Source organism: Osmerus mordax, chromosome 3 (genome assembly GCF_038355195.1).
Source record: "Osmerus mordax isolate fOsmMor3 chromosome 3, fOsmMor3.pri, whole genome shotgun sequence".
NCBI lineage: Eukaryota > Metazoa > Chordata > Actinopteri > Osmeriformes > Osmeridae > Osmerus > Osmerus mordax.
The window spans coordinates 23,533,441-23,554,261 of NC_090052.1; the positions used below are offsets into that span (position 1 = coordinate 23,533,441).

Here is a 20,821-nt window from a genome sequence, read left to right on the forward strand (position 1 = left end):
CCAGGAATTGAACCAGCGACCTTCTGATTACTAGCCCGATTCCCTAACCGCTCAGCCACCTGACTCCCTGAATACTCACCTCTTAACCTCCGTTAACATGAAAACAGTCACATTTACGATCATTTGACTGCAGACACGTAGTCATGTAGCCACAGCTACTGGAAATACCTGGATATGTTTACCCTCTAATAGTGATGCAAGACAACAACTCTGTCAACTGAAGTCATGACAGTGGGCTTAAACTCTGAACCAACTCATTTTAACCAGTTAGAGCCAGAGATATGTACAAATACTGAATGAAGTTCATAATAAAAATAAAAGTTAGACTATATTCTTTTGAGGTTTTCATTTAGTAAAAAGGTATTGGTTAGGACGAATCATTCTTTAAGCGAGCCTGTATGGATAAAACAAGCATAAACGAGTCGGATAATAGTTTGTCTTATTGGCAATATATAAAAAGTATGTCTTATTATCCAAAAAACGTTAATTAACTGTGCGTTTGCAAAAGTAGGACGATGCATTTATATTTTTTATATACACAGGGTAACTGTACATAAAAATAAAAAAAAAGACAAAATCTTACAACAAAAGTTATGTGATACATATGTGATACAAACATATCACAAAAATCATGTAGACTACTAATATGTTAAACATCCACCAGTTATTGGACTGAAGTATAAAAAATAAAATCTACGAACATTGGGAGTTTTTCACTGGTTGCATATTGTATGGATTTTACCAATTGCTAAACCCGAATCTATGTTTTTGAGAATCACCTTCAGGAAGTAGTATGGGATTCAGGGAAGAGACTGAGATTGCGCGTGCTCTCAGCCAGACTGAGCTGCGTGATCCCTGCTCAAAACAATCCCAGTCTGCCCCCAAGCGACAAGACTGCACACACAAGTAAGGTTCTCTATTTTGCACAAATACATTTTATATATGCAAATTACAAGGTTTTGCTGATATGCGTTGTGATTAGAAACCTAGACAAGAAAGTGTTGTTAGATTCAGTAGCTGGTTGTAGGCCTATTTGCAGTTAAGGCCAATTTCCATATATAGCCTACTTTACATTCTGATTATAATTGACGGCAGATTCCTCATACATACATTTTCCTACTTCGTTCACTAAACTTAAACTTTGTTTAAGGAGTTGAAATACAAAAGATATTGATGCGCGTTCCGACTATGAAACGTTTCACCCCGCGCGTTCGTGTGTCAACGTGGCGTTTCAGAGCCAATCAAAAGATGTTTCATACTCCGTTAGTCCCGCTTGCGAGATCTTATTGGTTATCAGGTTTTGTCAGCATGTTTGTGAATGGTCGATTGAGCAAATTTGGCACCTCCTCTTCCCGTAGGATTTAAAGAGGCAGGGAGGATGCCAACGCGTACTCCAGGCAACTATTCCTGAAGAAGAAAGACAGAGAGCAGACTTAAGAATTGGTACGTGTTTTCCCTTCAGCTGTACTTGCAAATATATTGGCTATAAAAGCTGATAATTAAAAAATACTTTTGAAGTTAAGGCCTTTAGGTCCATTAGATTTATGTGGTTTTCTAATACCATCAAACTGGCTTTACATGTTAGCTACCTAAATCAAGCTTTAGGCTGTATTGTATTTTCATCACTTGATGAAGATTTTCCATTTTTTTCAAATGTACTTTGTTAACATTTGAGACACTTAGTCAGTCTCATTCTGTGAGTCAAGGTCATGTCTTATCTGCATGGGTTATTAGTGTCACCCTAAATCCACAAAAATTATATTCTCTTGTGCTGTCACTCTCTCTCTCTCTCTCTCTCTCTCTCTCTCTCTCTCTCTCTCTCTCTCTCTCTCTCTCTCTCTCTCTCTCTCTCTCTCTCTCTCTCTCTCTTCTCTCTCTCTCTCTCTCTCTCTCTCTCTCTCTCTCTCTCACCTCACCACCATAGATCTGTCTTCTATCTCTGGTGTTTTCAGTCTCTTCTAGATCTCAGGATGTTGCTGTCCCTCTTGTCACTTGTCCTCCTCGTTGGAGTTACCGTTGCTGTGCCTGCTCAGGAGAAGCGTATCCATCGCCATAGCGACCTCAGTGACCGTGACCATGACGATGCCACTGGTTTCCAGTATGACCACGAGGCCTTCCTGGGAAAAGAGGAAGCCAGGACCTTTGACCAGCTCAGCCCCGACGAGAGCAAAGACAAACTAGGGTTCGAAACCCCCCTCACACACCACTAGGGTTAGAAACCCCCCTCACACACCACTAGGGTTAGAGATGTTTACCTCTCACACACCACTTCTTCTACTTGACACTGAAAGAGAAGTAGTTAATTGGGCTCGGTGTAATTTCTCTGGGACTGTAGTTTTTATGCCAACAAATCATTCTATCACATTTGTTTGCTGTGGGACAGAAATGTTCCTCCAAACACAATCTTAGATCAGGATGGACCTCAATGCAACTACCTCAAATGTACCTCAATTCATTAATTTATTTTTAATCTTTCAGTTTGTGCTTTTGACAGCGTCATTACAATGTAGATCCTCTCACCCTCGCCCTCTAGTGGTAGAAATAACAAATGATCTTCAGCCTCATTCACCTGGGAATGTCCCCTCTCCTAGTGCACAGAACTGGCTGCTATGCAATTACTGTATCTGAACATTGTTAGAGTGAACACTAAATAAAGCATTTCTCTCCACAGAAAAATAGTGGAGCGCATCGACACAGACAAGGATGGCTTTGTGAGCCACGGGGAGCTGCACCAGTGGATCAAACATCGCCAGAGGAGGTACATCGAGGAGAATGTGGACAAACACTGGAAGGAGTACGACCAGAACAAGGATGGAAGAGTCGGCTGGGAGGAGTACAAGAACACCACATACGGCTTTTACCTGGGTGTGTTTACATGCTGTTAAACTGGGGTGTTTACATGCTGTTATACTGGGTGTGTTTACATGCTGTTATACTGGATGGTGCTATAGAATGCTGTATGGTACTATGGTTTGTGTCTTTTTGGGGTGAGAGACATAGAACAGCTTCAGTCTTTGGCAAAGGACCACAATCAACCTTCCAATTGAGTTTGTCCTAGTATCTATAGTACTGTCCTAGTATCTATAGTACTTTTCTGTTCTAGGTTAACCTTATGTTGACATGTTTAATTTGACCTTCCAAATGTTCACTGCTGCAGATGAGGAGTTTGATGATGTGGATGACAAGACCAGCTATAAGTCAATGCTTACCAGAGACGAGAGGCGCTTCAGGACAGCGGACCGCGACGGCGACGGCATCGCCACCAGGGAGGAGTTTACAGCCTTTCTCCACCCTGAGGAGTACGACCACATGAAGGGCGTGGTGGTCCAGGTGAGGGTCTGGTCCCTGAGGAGCACGACCACATGAAGGGCGTGGTGGTCCAGGTGAGGGTCTGGTCCCTGAGGAACACGACCACATGAAGGGCGTGGTGGTCCAGGTGAGGGTCTGGTCCCTGAGGAGTACGACCACATGAAGGGCGTGGTGGTCCAGGTGAGGGTCTGGTGGAGGGCACAGGAAGGTTAGGGGATGTGTGTCAGACACACTTGAGCTTACTGACAGAACTCTGACAAGCTCTGTGTTTCTCTCACCGGGGGGTCCACGAGCACACACCTCTGCTGCCTTCCTCTTCCATGATTCTTGGAAGTCTGGCTTATTGCACAACATCAGCAGACATCTCATTGAGTTACTTTAAAAGGAGCTCTGAACAACTTTTTACATGTTGTTTGTTATTAGGAGACACTAGAAGACATTGACAAGAATGGGGATGGAAAGATTGACTTGAACGAATACATTGGTAAGTTTCTCACTCATATTGGATCACTGTACCCTTTGTCTAGAACACACACATTTCATATTTAATGTATATATACATACTCAGTAGGGTCTGACAGTCTGTGAAGTTGTGAAGACATGGTTCTGAGTCTTTGGCTCACTGCTCCACATCATCCCCAGGTGACATGTTCACAACAGACTCTGGGGAGAGCGAACCAGACTGGGTGCGGACTGAGAAGACACACTTCACAGAGTTCAGGGACGTCAACAAGGTTCTGCACAGTCTCCTGCATCTGCATGATAATGTGAAACATGATGGCTGACTGATCATGTCAATCTGGGTTCTGGGTACCGAGATGAACTATTCCCTCAATGTAATATGAGGAAGAAAGAGAGGCCAAAGCATTGGATAGTTAAGAGAACAAGGAGAGCAGTCTTTATGACCTGAGATACGGAACCTGAAACTGGGTTTGCTCTCTCAGTGTGTGTAAGGAATAACACTGTGCCTGTCTCATCAGGATGGATTTCTAGATGCCAGTGAGGTGTCTCAGTGGATCCTCCCAGGAGAGATCGACCACGCCGACAACGAAGCCAGGCACCTTATCCATGAGACAGACACAGATAAGGTAGGTCTCCTCCCGTGTCCACAAACACAACAGTGCATACACGCACACGCCCTCTATACAGACTTAACTGTATAAGACAAGCATACATTCTGAAGACTGGACCTCATCATTGGCTACAGTCTCATGGCTTTGCTGTTGTTCCAAGGTCCTTGTTGGGATATACAGATATTAGGGTCCCTTTCAGAAACAACTCAAACTTGTCAGCCAAGTAAACGTATGGTTTGTTCATTTAGAATTTACGTTTTGGTAGTAGCATGGTCTGAACTATTCAAATTAATCTAACTATTGTTTTTTATGATTCACTGAATAAATCGATGACTGAGCATGATTGTCAGTAATTGAGACTTTAATTGACATCATCTGATGACTTTTGTCCCCTTTCTATAACAACAGAAGTAGATTTGATGTGGTTAGGTCCACAAAGAGCCCCATGGCATTGTTTTAAATGGCAAGCCTTAAGGATCAAATCATACAGTTAAAATCTAAAAACAAAACACTGCTTCATATTAGCCTGGGTGCATACTCCTGGCTCTCGCGTCTAGCGACACACAGCCGTTTAATTACTGTCAGCCCTGATACGGCTAATAATCAACATAATGGAAATAATTAGGTGTAATGACCTGGTAATTATAACAAGCTTATTTGTCTTCCCCCCCCCCCCCCCCCCATCACCTCATCTGTGCCTTGTGTGACTCCCTCACTCTCACTCTACCTCTTATGCATCTGTGCCTCGTGTGACTCCCTCACTCTCACTCTACCTCTTATGCATCTGTGCCTCGTGTGACCCTCTCACTCTCACTCTACCTCTTATGCATCTGTGCCTCGTGTGACCCCCTCACTCTCACTCTACCTCTTATGCATCTGTGCCTCGTGTGACCCCCTCATTCTCACTCTACCTCTTATGCAACTTTTCTTTCATGCTCCCATTCCTTGACCAATGGTGTTGGGCTGGAATTGCAACGTGCCTCCGTGATTGGACGCGACAGGATGACAAAATAACCAAGAAGGAAATTCTGGCCAACTGGAACATGTTTGTCGGAAGCCAGGCAACCAATTACGGGGAAGACCTGACCAAGAGACACGATGAGCTCTGAGTGTCATTCATTAGGTCATACATGATGAGGGGGGCTAGGGCTGTGGGCAAGAGGGTGGGGTGTGTGTGTGTGGGGGGGGGATTCCTTTAGTCTCAAAAACCTATTTTTTTTCTATTCTTTTTATCAATGAGTCATATGGGAAGGGTCCTGCTTTCGCTTTATCTTTTGACAATTTGTGTTGCTGGATGTGGAGATCTGCAAAACACACGTCATGCAAGCCCTCCAACACTTCCTGAAAGGGGCGGGCTTAAACTGAAGATGTCCCCCCTCGCATCAGTGATCTCCCCCCAGAAGTCTGGTTTGAGAGAGAGAGAAGTCTGGGTACCTAGATTAGGGTTCCGCTACCTGAAGTACAGTATTTTTTATATTAGGAAATAATCGACATCATGGGGTAATCTGTTACTGAATATGTACTAGGACTAGGTTTGAGGGGGATGTTTCTGCTATCAGCACAAGGGTGAGTCAACATAGTGGTCAGATTTGAGGACAAGGATTTCAATCGAGATCAATAGGAGCGCTACGATAAGAAATGTTTACACTGGCAGATACAGAAGCTCTGTCTATAATACAAAAATCTTACACACACCATGCTCACAACACATGACTGAAACAGACAAAGAACCACATGCCTACATAGGAACACTGTTCAAATCAACACTCCTCTGGAGACTTAACCCTTGTGTTATCTTCAGGTCATTCTGACCCATCAGTCATTGTGACCCACCGTCGTATTGCGACAACTTTACCGCATACAAAAACAAAGTGAAGCATTTTCTTTTAACCGTTGGGCTGTCTCAGACCCCCCACATTGCAAAGGTTAAAAGAAAATTATTTTTATTTGTTTTTGTATTGGTTAAAATTGGGTAAACACAACGATGGTTCGTTATGAACCTTTGGGTCATGTGACCCGAAGGCAGCACGAGGGTTAAACTGTACAGTTAGTTTGCTGTATGTACACTTGTGAATGAAGAGAAGGATCAATTGGGAAGAGGGACTACTAGGGTGGAGACAAAAAAAGAACCGCTGAAAATGTCTCTCTCTGTGAATATGAAATAAAGCCATGTTGGTTTTTATAATTCAAAAATAATTGTTTTCATTTGTTAGTCACCGGTTAATGTTTTTAATCTGAAAAATAAATAAATTAACCTACATAAAGCACAATCATCCTTTAAATGAACAGCTGAATTTATATTTGTGTACGTTTGGCTTTTAAGATATTATTTTCATGAATAAGCCCTCTTTATTTATTGGATGTTATTTTCTACATTATGGGAGAATTAAAGTGAAAGGTCGGTTGTGTTCCATGTTAATGGAATCAAAAGGTGATACTGTCCAGTAAACTAGATTTCTTCTACGTCTGTTTTCAACTCTTTCCTCCAACCGCCGGGCTCCTCTCAGGACGGCCTCCTTGCTCTGACTGAGATCATAGACAAGATGGACTTTATTAAGACCAGCTGCTTGACGGACTATGGCGGCTTGGTGGTGGATGGGCATGATGAACTGTGACCTTTCATCCGGTGACCCTACCAGACCTGACCTACTCACACCAAATGACAAAATGAGGCCCTGTCTGAAATCCTTTAGGAAGAGTACTTCCTTTAGTGAGGTTCCAGTCTGACTTGAGTAGGGTTAGACTGTGTGATACGAGCTTACATCCATTTACTAACGTCACCTTGAAACAGAGAATGATAAAGTAAGTCAAGGTTAAACATTAAGAGTTAGTAGTAACTGGTCAGGCCATAAGCATTCGCAATAAAATGATCAGAAAACAAAAACAGGATACTTGTCTATGACTCAATCAACTTTATTTTTCATCAAATTGAGGACAGACACCATGTTGCCAAATCAGTGAGTGATGATTCACTATGTGGATGTGTGTGTATCTGTATTTGTCCACGTGAAGGAAATGAAATGAAATAACTACAGTACATAAAACAACAAATGAGAAAAGACCCAACAGTTGGCTTTACCCAATCAATATCTACAAGACTCCACCCTCCATCCCACTTCCTCCTCCAACTCTCCCTCTTCTCTACCTGCACCACCTGTCTCTTACACCTGCATTACTGGCCTTGATTCTTTGGCTTTGAGTCCCACTCCAGAGCCCGCAAAGCCAGTTCCTCCCTGAAAAACAAGACAGAATAAAAGAAATGGAGAGAAAAAGACATTACAAATTCAATTTTACATCTCGCAAGCGGTGACCACACACACAACCCTTAGGTGTCACACACAGTATGTATACACGTGCACACACACACCCGCTGTAGTGGTACGATGTCCTTCTCTTTGAGTTTGTCTCCAGTCACAGGGTCTATCATGTCCTTCCTGATCAGCTTCTCCACACACTCCTGTGTCACCACAGCTCCACTGGTGACAGTCAAAGCATGCAAGAGACCAGGGGACGAGAGAAAGGGAGGAAAGTTACAAATGTCCCATTCAGCACACGTACAGGGAGCTGAGGACTGTTCTGGGACGTCTCTGTACACAACACAGAGCAGGACAGGTGTGAGCAGGACAGGTGTGAGCAGGACAGGTGTGAGCAGGACAGGTGTGAGCAGGACAGGTGTGAGCAGGACAGGTGTGAGCAGGACAGCTGTGAGCAGGACAGGTGTGAGCAGGACAGGTGTGAGCAGGACAGGTGTGAGCAGGACAGCTGTGAGCAGGACAGGTGTGAGCAGGACAGGTGTGAGCAGGACAGCTGTGAGCAGGACAGCTGTGAGCAGGACAGGTGTGAGCAGGACAGGTGTGAGCAGGACAGCTGTGAGCAGGACAGGTGTGAGCAGGACAGGTGTGAGCAGGACAGCTGTGAGCAGGACAGGTGTGACCAGGACAGGTGTGACCAGGACAGGTGTGAGCAGGACAGGTGTGAGCAGGACAGGTGTGAGCAGGACAGCTGTGAGCAGGACAGCTGTGAGCAGGACAGCTGTGACCAGGACAGGTGTGAGCAGGACAGGTGTGAGCAGGACAGGTGTGAGCAGGACAGGTGTACTAGATGGAAGATGGAGGCTCTGCCTGTCATTGACTGAGTCACATCATGTTTAGTCCTTAATGTCTTGTGACTGATTTGCAATGTAGATTAAGACATGAGAAGATGAAGTCACTGATCTTAAAAAGCACAAACTTTTGTTTATCATATGGGAAATAATGCATTTATACTGTATATCAATGATATAATAATGACACTGTGTGCCATTATATAAATGCAGTCCATTTACATTTTGCAGACGCTCTTATCCAGAGCGACTTACAGTAAGTACAGGGACATTCCCCCCGAGGCAAGTAGGGTGAAGTGCCTTGCCCAAGGACACAACGTCATTTGGCACAGGCGTGAATCGAACCGGTAACCTTCAGATTACTAGCCCGACTCCCTAACCGCTCAGCCACCTGACTCCCTCGCATTTACTGTGTGCCAACTAAGTTGCATCGATGTAAACTAAAATGTCAACGTTGGATTTTTTTTTTTTGGCAGACGTTTCCATGACCGTGGTGACGTAGTAAACCATGTTATCTAACTGAGATCCAGTCCTGGTACTCACGAAGGCCGCAGGACGGAGCAGGGGGTGCTGTTTCCCAGAGTGTCTTTGGTCACTGCACACACATACCTCTCCTAAGGACAAATTATAGAGACATGTTTACAACATACATCTGTGTTTGCATGTGCATGTGTCGTTGTTCTATGTTTCAATTAGTTCCACCATAAGGCTTGAAGAGGTCTGTCCTTAACAATCTAATACATCTTCAGGCTGAACTCAAAGGTGGTAATGACACGGTTAGCATGTTGCTGACCTGCCGTGTGAGAAGGGCCACCCGGTCCAGGCTAGGGTCCAGGGCTTTGAAGCGCACAGGGATGAGCTCATTCATCTTCAGGGGCCTCCCCGACATCGGACACAGCACCGTCTTACTCTGACAGGGAGGGAGAAGAGGAACAAACCTTTGATCATGGCTCATCCTTTAACAGGACGGACTACAGATAAAACAAGCAAGTACCTACCTCACAATTCTCATTTAAGCCACTGACCTGTGCCCCACTGCCAATATTTATTGCATAAGAGCTATTGCATTAACACCTCAAATACAGTGATAAAGGTTGACAAACAAAGAGCACGTTGACATGAACATTTTGACCGAGCTGACAGAAGAGGCAACAAACTTGTTATGGAACTCTACTTCAGACAACAACCCTGGTTCAGGACTAAACTGGCCCCATGGTGGGGTTGAGGAAAGGATAAATGGTTTTATGGTAACACAAAACTAATATGTCAAACTGGAGCATCTGTTCCAGCTCACTTCTAAACTGTTACTACTTTTTACTCTCATGTCCTGCTTTATGTCCCTTTGTCCAGGCAGTATATAAAATACACGAGCAATGGAAGACATTTGTTGCCTAAAAATATATATTTATATGCTTTGAAAATACTGAGAAATATGTTGATGTTTTCATTCAAATCTAATAGAAAAATGTGAAGAAAAACAAGGCAGTCAAATTACTGGTTTCTTTAGTAAGGTGGGTTTGGCTTCAGGCGTTAGCATGGGGATCCAGAAGCTGGGTAGGGTCTGGGAGGAGCTGGACCCAGGAGCAGAGGAGGAGGAGCTGGACCCAGGAGCAGAGGAGGAGGAGCTGGACCCAGGAGCAGAGGAGGAGGAGCTGGACCCAGGAGCAGAGGAGGAGGAGTCCGTCATGGAAGAACTGGCTGAGATGCTGGCGTTGCTCTGACTGTCTGTCCTAACCGTCTGGCCGTCCTTGGTCAAGCCTGGTGAGACACGAAAAATCAGCTCACAGGCCTGGTGAGACACGAGAGATCAGCTCACAGGCCTGGTGAGACACGAGAGATCAGCTCACAGGCCTGGTGAGACATGAGAGATCAGCTCACAGGCCTGGTGAGACACGAGAGATCAGCTCACAGGCCTGGTGAGACACGAGAGATCAGCTCACATTCTTATGAAGAATTAGATTCCGTTGATGCAGGGTTGCACACTTGACCAAATTCTGCTCACACAACTGCACAACTACACAATGACACAATTACACTTGTCTCTGTGTCTTACCTGAGGTGAAGGGGTTGATGGGCTTGGACACAATACTGTTCTCCCTGGTTTTGAATCTCTCAGCCCTCTCCCTCTCCTCTGACTTTGACTCAAGTCGACTGTCACTCTTCTGAGCCTGTTTCTGCTTCTCGTAGGCCTGACGGGAAGAGGGAAACCATGACAGGAAGAGGGAAACCATGACAGGAATAGGGAAACCATGACAGTAGGAGGGAAACCATGACAGGAAGAGGGAAACCATGACAGGAAGAGGGAAACCATGACAGGAAGAGGGAAACCATGACAGGAAGAGGGAAACCATGACAGGAAGAGGGAAACCATGACAGGAAGAGGGAAACCATGACAGGAAGAGGGAAACCATGACAGGAAGAGGGAAACCATGACAGTAGGAGGGAAACCATGACAGTAGGAAGAAGAGAGACACCATGATGGAGGGGATAAGTCCTCTTATTCAAGGTGCAAACTTGACTGATTTTAGAGGTTTTCATTGGTTCACTCATTGCTTGGACTGTTTCAATTTCATCCAATTTAGTTCATCCACAATCGATGCAAAAATGACATACCTAATCATGTCACTTTCAACCAATGTAAAGCCAGAGCACATACACCACTGAGATCAAGAATTCCATTAATGAGTCAAACTTGCCTTCATTTTCTTGGCAATATCTGTCTTCTGGTGAAGCATGTACTCCAGGATGGCCTGCTTCTCATACAAGTATCCATCCAGACTAAAAAGGAAAAAGTGCAATCTTGTGGGCATTAACAAACAAGGTCACAGTGATGAATGTATTTTATAATATATCTAAAGTCCTCGGGTACAACTCGCGGTTCACGATGTGTGTTGTTGTATCCATAAGCCTTGACATACGTTACAACAGGGTCCCTGCACGGCTGTAGTGAAAGGCAACAGCAGTCAAAGTCCTTAATTGCATCTTTGCCCAAACGCACACTTTGTGTCCCATAACCAGATGCCGCTGAAAAGAAAAGAGGGGTGGTATTTAAAGTCTTGTTTCCAGTTAATTTCTTGAGGACAGAGATATAAGCTATAGGATAGTAACTAAATTGGCGCAATTGTTTTGATAGTCAGGCTTCATTAATACCCAGTGGATAAATAAGTTAGAGCTAGGCTAACTTTGTGCTTGCTACAGTAGCTGTTGGCTTACACTAGTAGCCTAATGTTCGTTTCAGTACAAGGCAAAACTGCTGCAAAAATAATCTTACAAGAGCTAAAAGACCAACACGATCAACACATATTTACTCACCCGTGTCTTTTCTCTTCTCGTGGTAAGTGTATACGGCCCCCGCTGTACAATTTTTCCCATGTCGCGTCATTTTTAGCAAGCTTCTGTAGCTACAGTAGCTAGTCAGTTCCTAGTCTCGGTAGCCTAGCTCTAGTAACTACCTATAAAGCACAACACTAAGCTAACTATCCACTCAAGTCAGCTAGCCAGCCAACAAGGGTATTTAATTAGCGTCGAGTAAACAGACTATGCGTCGAGTTAAAGACCCCAAAACCTTATTAGCAATTCGAATTTAAATGTAATATTTGAGTGTGGCTAGCATTAGAGTTATGTACTACGATAAAATAAGTACACTGCGCGTATTTACACCGGAACCAACTTCCTGTGCTTGCAATGGATTTCAAAATAAAAGATGAACTACATGATTTAAATTAACATTAGGTCTACTCTACATGTTAGCTCTAGTTCGTAGTGATGGGAAGTTCGGATCGTTGTACTGATTTGGAGGTGTGAATCTTGTGAAATGAACTAATCTAGCCAATGCCCCAAATAGGCTTATGTCATATTCCAAAGAAAAATCATAATTGGCTTTTCACAATGTACGCTTCATGTTTTGGCTACCCAAAATGTTTAGGGGCTATCTCGTTGTTTATGATCATTGACCTATGCACTTTTTGTAAAGCTCTCTCTTGGAAGTATGTAAGTTGTATCATGTGAAATGGCTGATTACGCTAATTTTCAAGATCATGATGAACCGGAATGAGAAAATGTTACCGGGTGGTAGGACTTTTGATCATCCCTTTTTAATTTTAAAAATAAATATGAGAAAACAAAAAACTACCTGTTGTTTTGTTTGTAATTGTAAGTTAAAATATATTAATGACAAAATAGAACACATTTTAAATTGCACCTGCAATTAAACAATGGCTAAGGATAAAAAACAAACAAACAACGTATTTCTTTCTTGGTTGTAGCCTAGACCTCTGATGTGGAAATGTGTCATCAGAACAATGGCACACTGGCAGGCGGAAATATGTATATCAAAATAAAAGAATAATAATACTTGTCCTCTCCAAGTTGGACTACTGCAACTCGCTTCTCGCCGGTCTCCCAGCATGCGCAACCCGCCCTCTCCAAAGGATTCAGAACGCAGCAGGCCGCCTGATCTTCAACCTCCCCAGACGCTCCCATGTTACCCCGCTCCTCATTTCCCTCCACTGGCTACCCATCAGATTCAAGACTCTGGTACTGACCTTCAGAGCGGTGAACGGGCCTGCACCTGACTACATCCAGTCTCTCGTCCAGCCTTACACCAACCCCCCCCCCACCCCGCCACCTACGGTCTTCTTCTGACAACCGACTGGTGGTCCCACCTATCAATCTATCTTTCTCTCCCTCTCTCTCTCTCCTCCCCCTCCCTCTCCCCCCCCCCCCCTCTCCATATAAACTGATGGTACGCCATCTTAAAACCGCTGTGATGCTTTGTCTTCTTAATAAGGTCTATGGTTAAGACCTATTAACCATAATACCACCAATGTAGATAAAGTAGTTCAGACAACTTTAATCCAAAGCGACAGGTATATGTACAGTATATAAAGTTAATAGTTCTAAGACTAACAGTATATCAATATAGACAACAAATGATATATCCAATATACTCAGAAAAACTCAAGTGAGTGATCATTTGGTAACACCCTCTACATCAGAACCACCGAGTCTGGTGTCCCTGGAAATGCAAATAAATGTTCAAGGTGCATTTGGAACACATCACGTCCATATATGTGTACCAAACCCTTTAACCAACAAAACAACAAAAAACTGGGAAAATTCCATGTGCTTCAAAATGCTTCAAAATACAAAGTTGCCCCGTATTTTACCAATATTCTATACAGTCTGAAACAACTTCCCCTCCCCCATTACAGGAGTAAAGGATCTGTCCTTTCATGTTGGACTGCTCCAGTACATGTAGGCCAGTACTTATTCCAGCTGTGGGTCATACAGAAGTTCTCAGGTGGTGACTGCTGGGACAGCTTTGCCCCAGACATCACTGCTTTGTTATTTCTCTATATTGCACACGCAGTTGATCATTTGTTTTACATAAATAGTCACAGTATGTGCAGCTGTAGGGTTTCTTTCCTGTGTGGATCATACGGTGAACTCTGGAACCGCCAGCACTTCTAAAGGTTTTCCCACAGAGGTCACAGATGTCAGTGTGGCTCCCGCTGTGGACTTTGAAACTGTCTAGCCGGGAAAAGGTTTTACCACAGACGTCACAGCTGTAAGGTCTCTCTCCGGTATGGATCCTGCCGTGAATCCTGAAATGGCCAGCCTGGGTAAAGGTTTTATCACAGTATGTGCAGCTGTAGGGTTTCTCTCCAGTGTGGGTCTTAATGTGCTGCTTGAGGTTACTGGATGAAGAAAGGTTTTTCCTACAGGTGTCACAGTGATGTGTCTCCATGACTCAAACCTGTTTGGTATCTGGAAGCTTGTTTCTCTCTGGTTACTGCTCTCTGATTGATCCTCTCTCTGGTCGATGTTCTCTCTGGTCAATGTTCTTGATGTTCTCTCTGGTCAATGTTCTTGATGTTCTCTCAGGTCAATGTTCTCGATGTTGTCTCTGGGTCGATCCTCTCTCTGTAGTTTCTCTGGGTCGATGCTTTCTCCAACAATATAAAAGTTATACAACATGCAGTATATGCAACTTAATACAAATTACTATTGTTTATGAATACATTACCAAGTCTACAGCCCTGAACAAATTGTCTTTAAAAAAAAGTTCTGGAAGGTTGAAAACATTCTCAGTTACTGCATCCTCTCAGTACTGCAGCCACTCGGGTCTGCAGCCGTTTGGGTCTGCAGCCGCTCGGGTCTGCAGCCGTTTGGGACAAAAAAAATTATCCTGAGAAAAGTGGATTTTGAGGGGTATAGCTCCATAGACCTCCATTCATTCTGCACTGGACCGTTAGCGCCCTCATATGGAACTAGAGTGGTACTGCAACCAGTTCAGAAGCCGGAAGTTTCCCGAAAGTGGCAGTTCTCCCCTATTAAACGTTGGCTGTATCTACTACCGCTCACTTGGGCACTTCGAGCACTGACTTTCAGTGCTTAGGGCGCTTACACTGACACAACCAGCAGAATTCAGTGCACTGAAAGTACCCGGATGACGCACTGCTAACGGTCAAAAAATGCAGTGTACAACGATGGCCACTACTCGCCCTAAACGGGCGCCATATTGGCTACGTAGCGGAAGAGGAGGAGCCCTTTCGGCAGCTTTTCATTTCATTTCTAAAATAATGGCGGACGAAATGACTCGCGAGCAGATTCGCCTTAGATTCGCGGGTGTCACAATCAGATTGCGCCGTCACTTCCCGCCAAGTGGTTAACTTAAGTGTTCCATTTGAGACAGCACTACTCAGCGACGGAGTGCACTACAGATGTAAGTGCACTGTATTGCAGTGCACTGTATTGCAGTGTACTTAGTAAAGTGCGCGGTAGTAGACACAGCCATTCTCTGCCATAACATAGGTGTTCTTCTTTCGCTTTTAAATGTAGATTGCAACCAACGATAATGTGGTGCGTCACCGCCACCTACTGTTCGGGCGCGTGAGCCGGCACTGCTCCTATGCTGCTGCAGTGAGTCATCACTGTTCGGTGATGTGTGATTTGTTTTTAGTTTTTGTCTGTGATCATGAAACAGATGACTACGGTTACTCTATAACTTGATTACAGTGGTGTCAGTCATTGCTAAAAAAAGGTGTAAATGACATTTTACAGAAATCACTCAATGGATTTAAAACCAAGTACAAACTGTTGAATGCTGATGAAGGCATCTGTGTTCAGTTATTCTAGTAACTGTCCACATTAAAAGGAACCTCAAAGTAACATAGCTTTATCTAAACATGTTTACCTTTAAATACAGTGCTAATGTCACTAAACTCAGGACTGGTTAACCTTAAGGTCCCATAGATGAATTCAGCCTTTAAACTATGACATTTTGATGTGGGTGTTTTTATTTCTGAGGGACTGCACAGTTTGTATGGCTACCAACACAATGTTCTTTGGTCAGCATTTTTATTACATTGGCATGGTATTACATTTTTATTCTATTTTGCTACATTTCAATTGTTGCACACTACCAGTCCAAGCTAACAAGTAAAGGTAAAGTACGACCCACCACTCACAACGGTCGCTCAGCTACTTAGGGTTTGTCTAAGATGATTGTCTAGGATCATAGCAATTGGCATACACCATGTACAGGGTTATACACCATGTACAGGGTTATAGCATACACCATGTACAGGGTTATAGGTTGCATAAAGAAATGATGGGCATTACACCTTTCAATATTACGGGCAGAGCCGGGATACTGTGAACGTGTGCAACATGTTGGCTGTGCTACTGCCTCATCCTGCTATACGAGGCTGAGCACTCTGTTGGCCTGTCATGCTATCTTCCAGAGTTCACTTGTGTACCACAGTTTTAATTTAAAACATAAATTAAAGGCCTCCCCAAAACTGATTTACCATTCTTAGAGCAAACAGTGTCTGAACCAAACCAGAAACACGATACATTCAGTATTTGCCACAGTGGACAAGATCAAAATTGAATTTCTCTAAGGAAAATAAACTTTGGGTAAAGGCAATTGGCTGACGTAGCTCTTTGTGTATTGGTAGATTTTTTTTGGCTTTTTCCCTGAACAAAGTTTCATAAATGTATAGTATATGATAACATAAGCTTAAGCATAAACATAAGCAAGACAGAAATATAAAAGAAATATGGTTAATTGGCGAAACTTAAGCAAACTGATGACATTACCCCTTTGCATTAGTGGTTAGAACAACAAGCAAGATGAACAGACAGTAAAAGGTCTATAGAATGTAGAACAGTAAAGGGAACCGAGATTGGTGGATGAACATTGAGGGTGCCTGAGACATAGTAGACCCATTTTACTCACCAGCCTTTCATCACAATCCATTACCAAGTCAAAGATGAACATTTACAGTGAGTAATTACATGATTACACACGTCACTTCGATACAGTAAAAGGACAGTAGTGATTGCAAGCGTTTCATCCAGAAAACAAAAACACAGAGGTCCTCAGGAACGGTCTTAAAGTGCAGAAGAATGCAGACCAGGGATGTGATATGAAATGTGACAAATAAATCAACTATGAATCATTGAGATGTGACTATTTCCTTTATAAGGGAATAGAGGATCATTTTTAACAACAAACTTTTTCAGACATCCCTGGAGGACAGTGAGAAAGGGTGGAATGAGGGAGAATAAAACAAACAAGAAGAATGTGTACAGAAAGAAGAGATATGGGAAGTTGGTCAGTAGAAGACCACGCTGGACTTTCCTCCAGGGGGGTTGAGGACCTTGTTGTGGGAGCGGGGCCGAGCCCCCAGGCGGGGCTCGTGGTCCTGCTCCAGGGACCTGGAGGGAGCAGAGGGCTCGTGGTCCTGCTCCAGGGACCTGGAGGGAGCAGAGGGCTCTGCCTCAGACAGGAGCTGTTCCACTTTCACAGGTGGAAGAGAAATCACTTGTGTTGGAGTTTCCTTTGGCTGAGAAGCTGAAAGGGGCATGGAGAGTTGAGTAAGGTGAGAGGTGCAGCACCCCAGTTGAGAGGTTTCCCTAAATAATAACCAACTCCTCTGGAAATAACCAACTGCCTCAGTGAGACTTCCCTATGCTGCCTCCAGTAGATGTACTGTACATTTTTATAAAGGAACTTTTGAAAAGTCTTTTTCTGGGTTTCCCTTTCATGACCGTTTCTGGGCACCACGGTCTGTCTAAGATGAGAGTGCCAATTCTTTTCTTTTTTTAAGAAACTTCTAGGTTTAATTTGTTTTAACAATATTTGGAACCCTTTTTTGTAATACACAGTGACACACTATACATAATGGGGAGTCCAGACGGCATTATAAAAGTGTTATATTATCTACAGGTTATATGCATATTGCATTATTAAACCTGTGTGTCTTTCAAATACAGTTTGGATTTGAGGGTTTTAGGTCCTAAAGCTTACAGCTAGTCCAGTCATTCTGTAGCAGAACATGTCAACAGACTTGTAATACTACTTACGGTGCCTAAGTGCCAAGGAGGGGTTTGTACAAGACATAGTGCCACAACAGCATCACAACAGGTGCTAACTGTAAGCATCTTCCACTTGGTTTAATTGGATGGATTTTTAGGGGGGCCTAAAAGGTAATGAACCTTCATTTTGGGTTTGAGTAAACAGGCTGTGTAGCTAATAACTCACTTGGAGGCTGTTGTTCAGGAGTGGCACTTGAAGACATGTTTATGTTATCCTGGAAATGACAGAATATATGACCCACCAACAAAGAAAAGACAACCAATTCATATTCACGCAATGGATTCAAAGCACTTAAAAGTGAAAAAACTCCTGTGACAGATGATGTAACATAGTATTTTTCTAATTGTTTCCACATTAATCAATACTCACAGAAGTGAATAATGTATAAGAATATTTGCATCAAAAGGGCTCTTTTGCTCTATAATTTAGAAATATGTTTGTGTTTTGCTGCTGTTCTATCAATGACTGTTATCACTGCCTCCTTTGCCTTCTCGGACAACAAGTGACAGGTGTCAGTACTTCAAACTCTGGGTTACTTGGTGTTTGGTTTGATGGCTTCCAGATATTGCTGCAATAACTTGCCTTTGGTTTATTAGGGTGGCTCCGGGGAGTGGCAGGGGGCACGGAGCTCTCTGCTTCACCAAAGATGTTGCTGGTCGGTCCACCTGGAGGGGCCGGTCTGTGCTGCTGTAAGGGAGCCTTGGGTTCGTCAAATATCCCACTGCTCCTCCCCCCTACATGAGAACAAAAGAGATCGACAACCCGTCACCAATGACAGCTTGTGTAAAATATGAACAATAACGTCTTAAATATATTAGAATGTTTATTTGATCCCAAGATAAATCTATCACAGTAAATGTTAGACACCAAAGATACTAAATCATGGTCTTTTAAGATCCCACAATTTTACCCAGAACTTGTGTGTCAAAGCTTCATCACCAAATGGTCTATGCCAAACCTGACTTTTCTTTGTAACTTTAGTCATGAGCCTTTTCTACCCATTTCTCTGTATTTGCTGCCTACACCAGTTCTGTGCTGGTGAGTGTTTTCCCTATTGGATAGACAGTTGGAGTAGGAAGTGAATAATGCCATTTCTTCTTTTTTACATGTTTTAAACGTAATGCTGTGACAGATTTTTGGCTGGATCTTTGAAGTATATCTGAACTTGCCCGTGCTTCATGCACCTCTGACCTGGTGGGTTAGATCGCCTGGGGCCTCCACTGGGATCCTCTACAGGCTCAAAAATAGTGGAGGCCATTTTATGAGGCCTCCTGGATGCAGACGCGTCTTCTTCATAACCACCAAACAAGTTACTGGAGCCACCTCCAGGAGGACGCAGCACTCTGTTACACACACATACACAAAGAAATAGTCTAATATACAAGTCCACATCAGCAAAAATGTGGACAAAAAAAGAACTGATATGAAACAATAAATATATTGATTATCTGCAGGCCTAAAAGTGACATAATAGGTTATGAAGCAATTAGCCCACCAACCCCAGAATATATATTTTTTGTTAGATCTTCAAAACATTCAGTAGGCTATATTGAGGTTCATAAGATAAGGCCTACTTAACTCCCTTAAGTAGATAATAGTTTGTTGGTCCATTTCACGAACAGTTAGCTTCCTTAACGGTTAGTAGGCTAGGTAATATTACCGATGTTAAGTGGCAGTCTTCTTGCTGGTTAACCGCTAGCAAGCTTGCTAAGATGCAGTTAATTAGCTAACTAGATAATTAGCGAAGCCTAACCGAGTAACGTTCGATTCGGAACATGGACATTAAACAACTGTCAGAGTCAGGTAGGTTTTAGCCAGCCAATGACTAACAACCTCGCTTCAGTAGCTAGAGCGAGTTTAGATGGTCAAAATAGTGGCACACCAACATCGCAACATTGTTAGCCTAGCTTGATGGAACAGCTAGGCTAACAAGTCACAAAGCAACAATAATTTAGAATATATTTAGCCTAAATGGCAGCACATCTGAAAACATTTACAATCGTTCTCGCTATTTGTTATGTTAGAATAATAAAAATGCATGGCTAATAAACAAGACAGCTAGCGTTCACTTTGCATTCTACCGTGTTAGCATGCGGACAAAAAGGAACATGATGTTGAATAAGCACATCCTAGCTCACAACCAGTTAATTTAGTTTCCAACTTTCTATTTAGTAAAGATTATTTCAATGTTTTGGCTCATGCCTTACCTTGAACTTGGCTTCGCGCCATCAAGCCCTTGAAACATGTTTGTAGAAGTCATCGTGAATAGCTATCCTGTGTGCTTTATTAAATTGGCAGTAAGGACAGTGGCGTCACATTCGGTGAAAAGTTTGAAACTGAAAGAGTAGGTGGAGCTGAAGAAAGACTTCGATCATGTTCCAAGTTGCTGACGTTGCAATAAAGCTACTTGGGATACGTAAGCTCGCTACAGCGTCATACGCTGACAAGAACAGAGGAAGTTGATGTTACGTTCGAAGCAAGACCCACATGGCCCAAAGCGTTTTTTTATTCAGCGCTATTCAAACATTTTTTCAAAGACTTTGGGAATCTAATAATACAAATAATCTGTCTGTCTGTGTGGTTTTGGGGGATTTTAGGGGATTTTAGGGAAACGAGTGTCCAACGATTGGCCTATCTCGGGAAACCGGACTCTGTGCAAAGTGGTAATTTTGCAAGTGTACATTTCAGAACAGTGATCAAGTATAAGCAACATTTCTGATGGAAGGTCACTCACAGATGATGTAGACGCGCATGTCCTCGTTTCCCTTGATCTGACCAATCATAAGTTTTGTTTTTGCGTTAGAAGTGGGCGTGGCGTACTCAAACAGGACTGTTGCAGCAGCTGAAGCGTTTGACTGTGGTTAGCTTCCTAGCTAGTTGGACATGCTAATGTTTTTAATGTGGGCTAGCTACTATTCCGTTTTAAGACTGCAATGTTTTTCCATGATG

At 43.2% G+C, this 20,821-nt stretch overlaps 3 protein-coding genes across 5 annotated transcripts; 1 reads left to right on the forward strand and 2 right to left on the reverse strand.

Annotated features, from left to right (window-relative positions):
- Positions 1 to 864: 864 nt before the first annotated feature.
- Positions 865 to 7,279, forward strand: rcn3 (reticulocalbin 3, EF-hand calcium binding domain). Of its 3 annotated transcripts, none has more exons than XM_067232271.1 (9): positions 865 to 906; positions 1,359 to 1,443; positions 1,925 to 2,182; positions 2,672 to 2,865; positions 3,158 to 3,330; positions 3,733 to 3,793; positions 3,952 to 4,043; positions 4,290 to 4,397; positions 6,890 to 7,279. In XM_067232271.1, exons 3-9 carry the CDS (start codon positions 1,971 to 1,973, stop codon positions 6,995 to 6,997), a joined length of 948 nt encoding a protein of 315 aa, XP_067088372.1. In that variant the 5' UTR covers positions 865 to 906; positions 1,359 to 1,443; positions 1,925 to 1,970; the 3' UTR covers positions 6,998 to 7,279. The 3 variants fall into 3 exon arrangements, with proteins under 3 accessions (XP_067088372.1, XP_067088366.1, XP_067088371.1); XM_067232265.1 differs by lacking the exon at positions 6,890 to 7,279 and adding an exon at positions 5,384 to 5,540; XM_067232270.1 differs by lacking the exon at positions 6,890 to 7,279 and adding an exon at positions 5,384 to 5,541 and having other exon boundaries at positions 890 to 906; positions 1,953 to 2,182.
- On the reverse strand, positions 7,272 to 12,141 carry nosip (nitric oxide synthase interacting protein). The gene is made up of 9 exons (XM_067232258.1): positions 11,797 to 12,141; positions 11,403 to 11,508; positions 11,181 to 11,262; positions 10,538 to 10,673; positions 9,980 to 10,242; positions 9,278 to 9,394; positions 9,028 to 9,098; positions 7,750 to 7,858; positions 7,272 to 7,615 (listed from the first exon to the last, which is right to left on the reverse strand). Exons 1-9 carry the CDS (start codon positions 11,864 to 11,866, stop codon positions 7,544 to 7,546), a joined length of 1,026 nt encoding a protein of 341 aa, XP_067088359.1. The 5' UTR covers positions 11,867 to 12,141; the 3' UTR covers positions 7,272 to 7,543.
- A 3,623-nt stretch (positions 12,142 to 15,764) lies between these two features.
- jpt2 (Jupiter microtubule associated homolog 2) lies at positions 15,765 to 20,224 on the reverse strand. The gene is made up of 5 exons (XM_067233711.1): positions 20,080 to 20,224; positions 19,064 to 19,215; positions 18,455 to 18,606; positions 18,038 to 18,086; positions 15,765 to 17,347 (listed from the first exon to the last, which is right to left on the reverse strand). The coding sequence occupies exons 1-5, from the start codon at positions 20,130 to 20,132 to the stop codon at positions 17,109 to 17,111; spliced, it is 645 nt and encodes a 214-aa protein (XP_067089812.1). The 5' UTR covers positions 20,133 to 20,224; the 3' UTR covers positions 15,765 to 17,108.
- Positions 20,225 to 20,821: the final 597 nt, after the last annotated feature.

What these genes read in the sequence shown, in the direction of transcription:
- rcn3 (XM_067232271.1), top strand. Translation starts at nt 1,971, where the DNA reads ATGTTGCTGTCCCTCTTGTCACTTGTCCTCCTCGTTGGAGTTACCGTT. An exon ending in GAGAGCAAAGACAAACTAGG is followed by an intron (nt 2,183 to 2,671) that starts GTTCGAAACCCC and finishes TTCTCTCCACAG; the next exon opens with AAAAATAGTGGAGCGCATCG. An exon ending in CACATACGGCTTTTACCTGG is followed by an intron (nt 2,866 to 3,157) that starts GTGTGTTTACAT and finishes TCACTGCTGCAG; the next exon opens with ATGAGGAGTTTGATGATGTG.
- jpt2 (XM_067233711.1), bottom strand. Translation starts at nt 20,132, where the DNA reads ATGACTTCTACAAACATGTTTCAAGGGCTTGATGGCGCGAAGCCAAGT. An exon ending in CAGGCGATCTAACCCACCAG is followed by an intron (nt 18,607 to 19,063) that starts GTCAGAGGTGCA and finishes GTTCTCATGTAG; the next exon opens with GGGGGAGGAGCAGTGGGATA. An exon ending in GCCACCCTAATAAACCAAAG is followed by an intron (nt 18,087 to 18,454) that starts GCAAGTTATTGC and finishes TGTCATTTCCAG; the next exon opens with GATAACATAAACATGTCTTC.
- nosip (XM_067232258.1), bottom strand. Translation starts at nt 11,866, where the DNA reads ATGACGCGACATGGGAAAAATTGTACAGCGGGGGCCGTATACACTTAC. An exon ending in CGAGAAGAGAAAAGACACGG is followed by an intron (nt 11,509 to 11,796) that starts GTGAGTAAATAT and finishes TTTTCTTTTCAG; the next exon opens with CGGCATCTGGTTATGGGACA. An exon ending in ACATCGTACCACTACAGCGG is followed by an intron (nt 7,616 to 7,749) that starts GTGTGTGTGTGC and finishes CTTGTTTTTCAG; the next exon opens with GGAGGAACTGGCTTTGCGGG.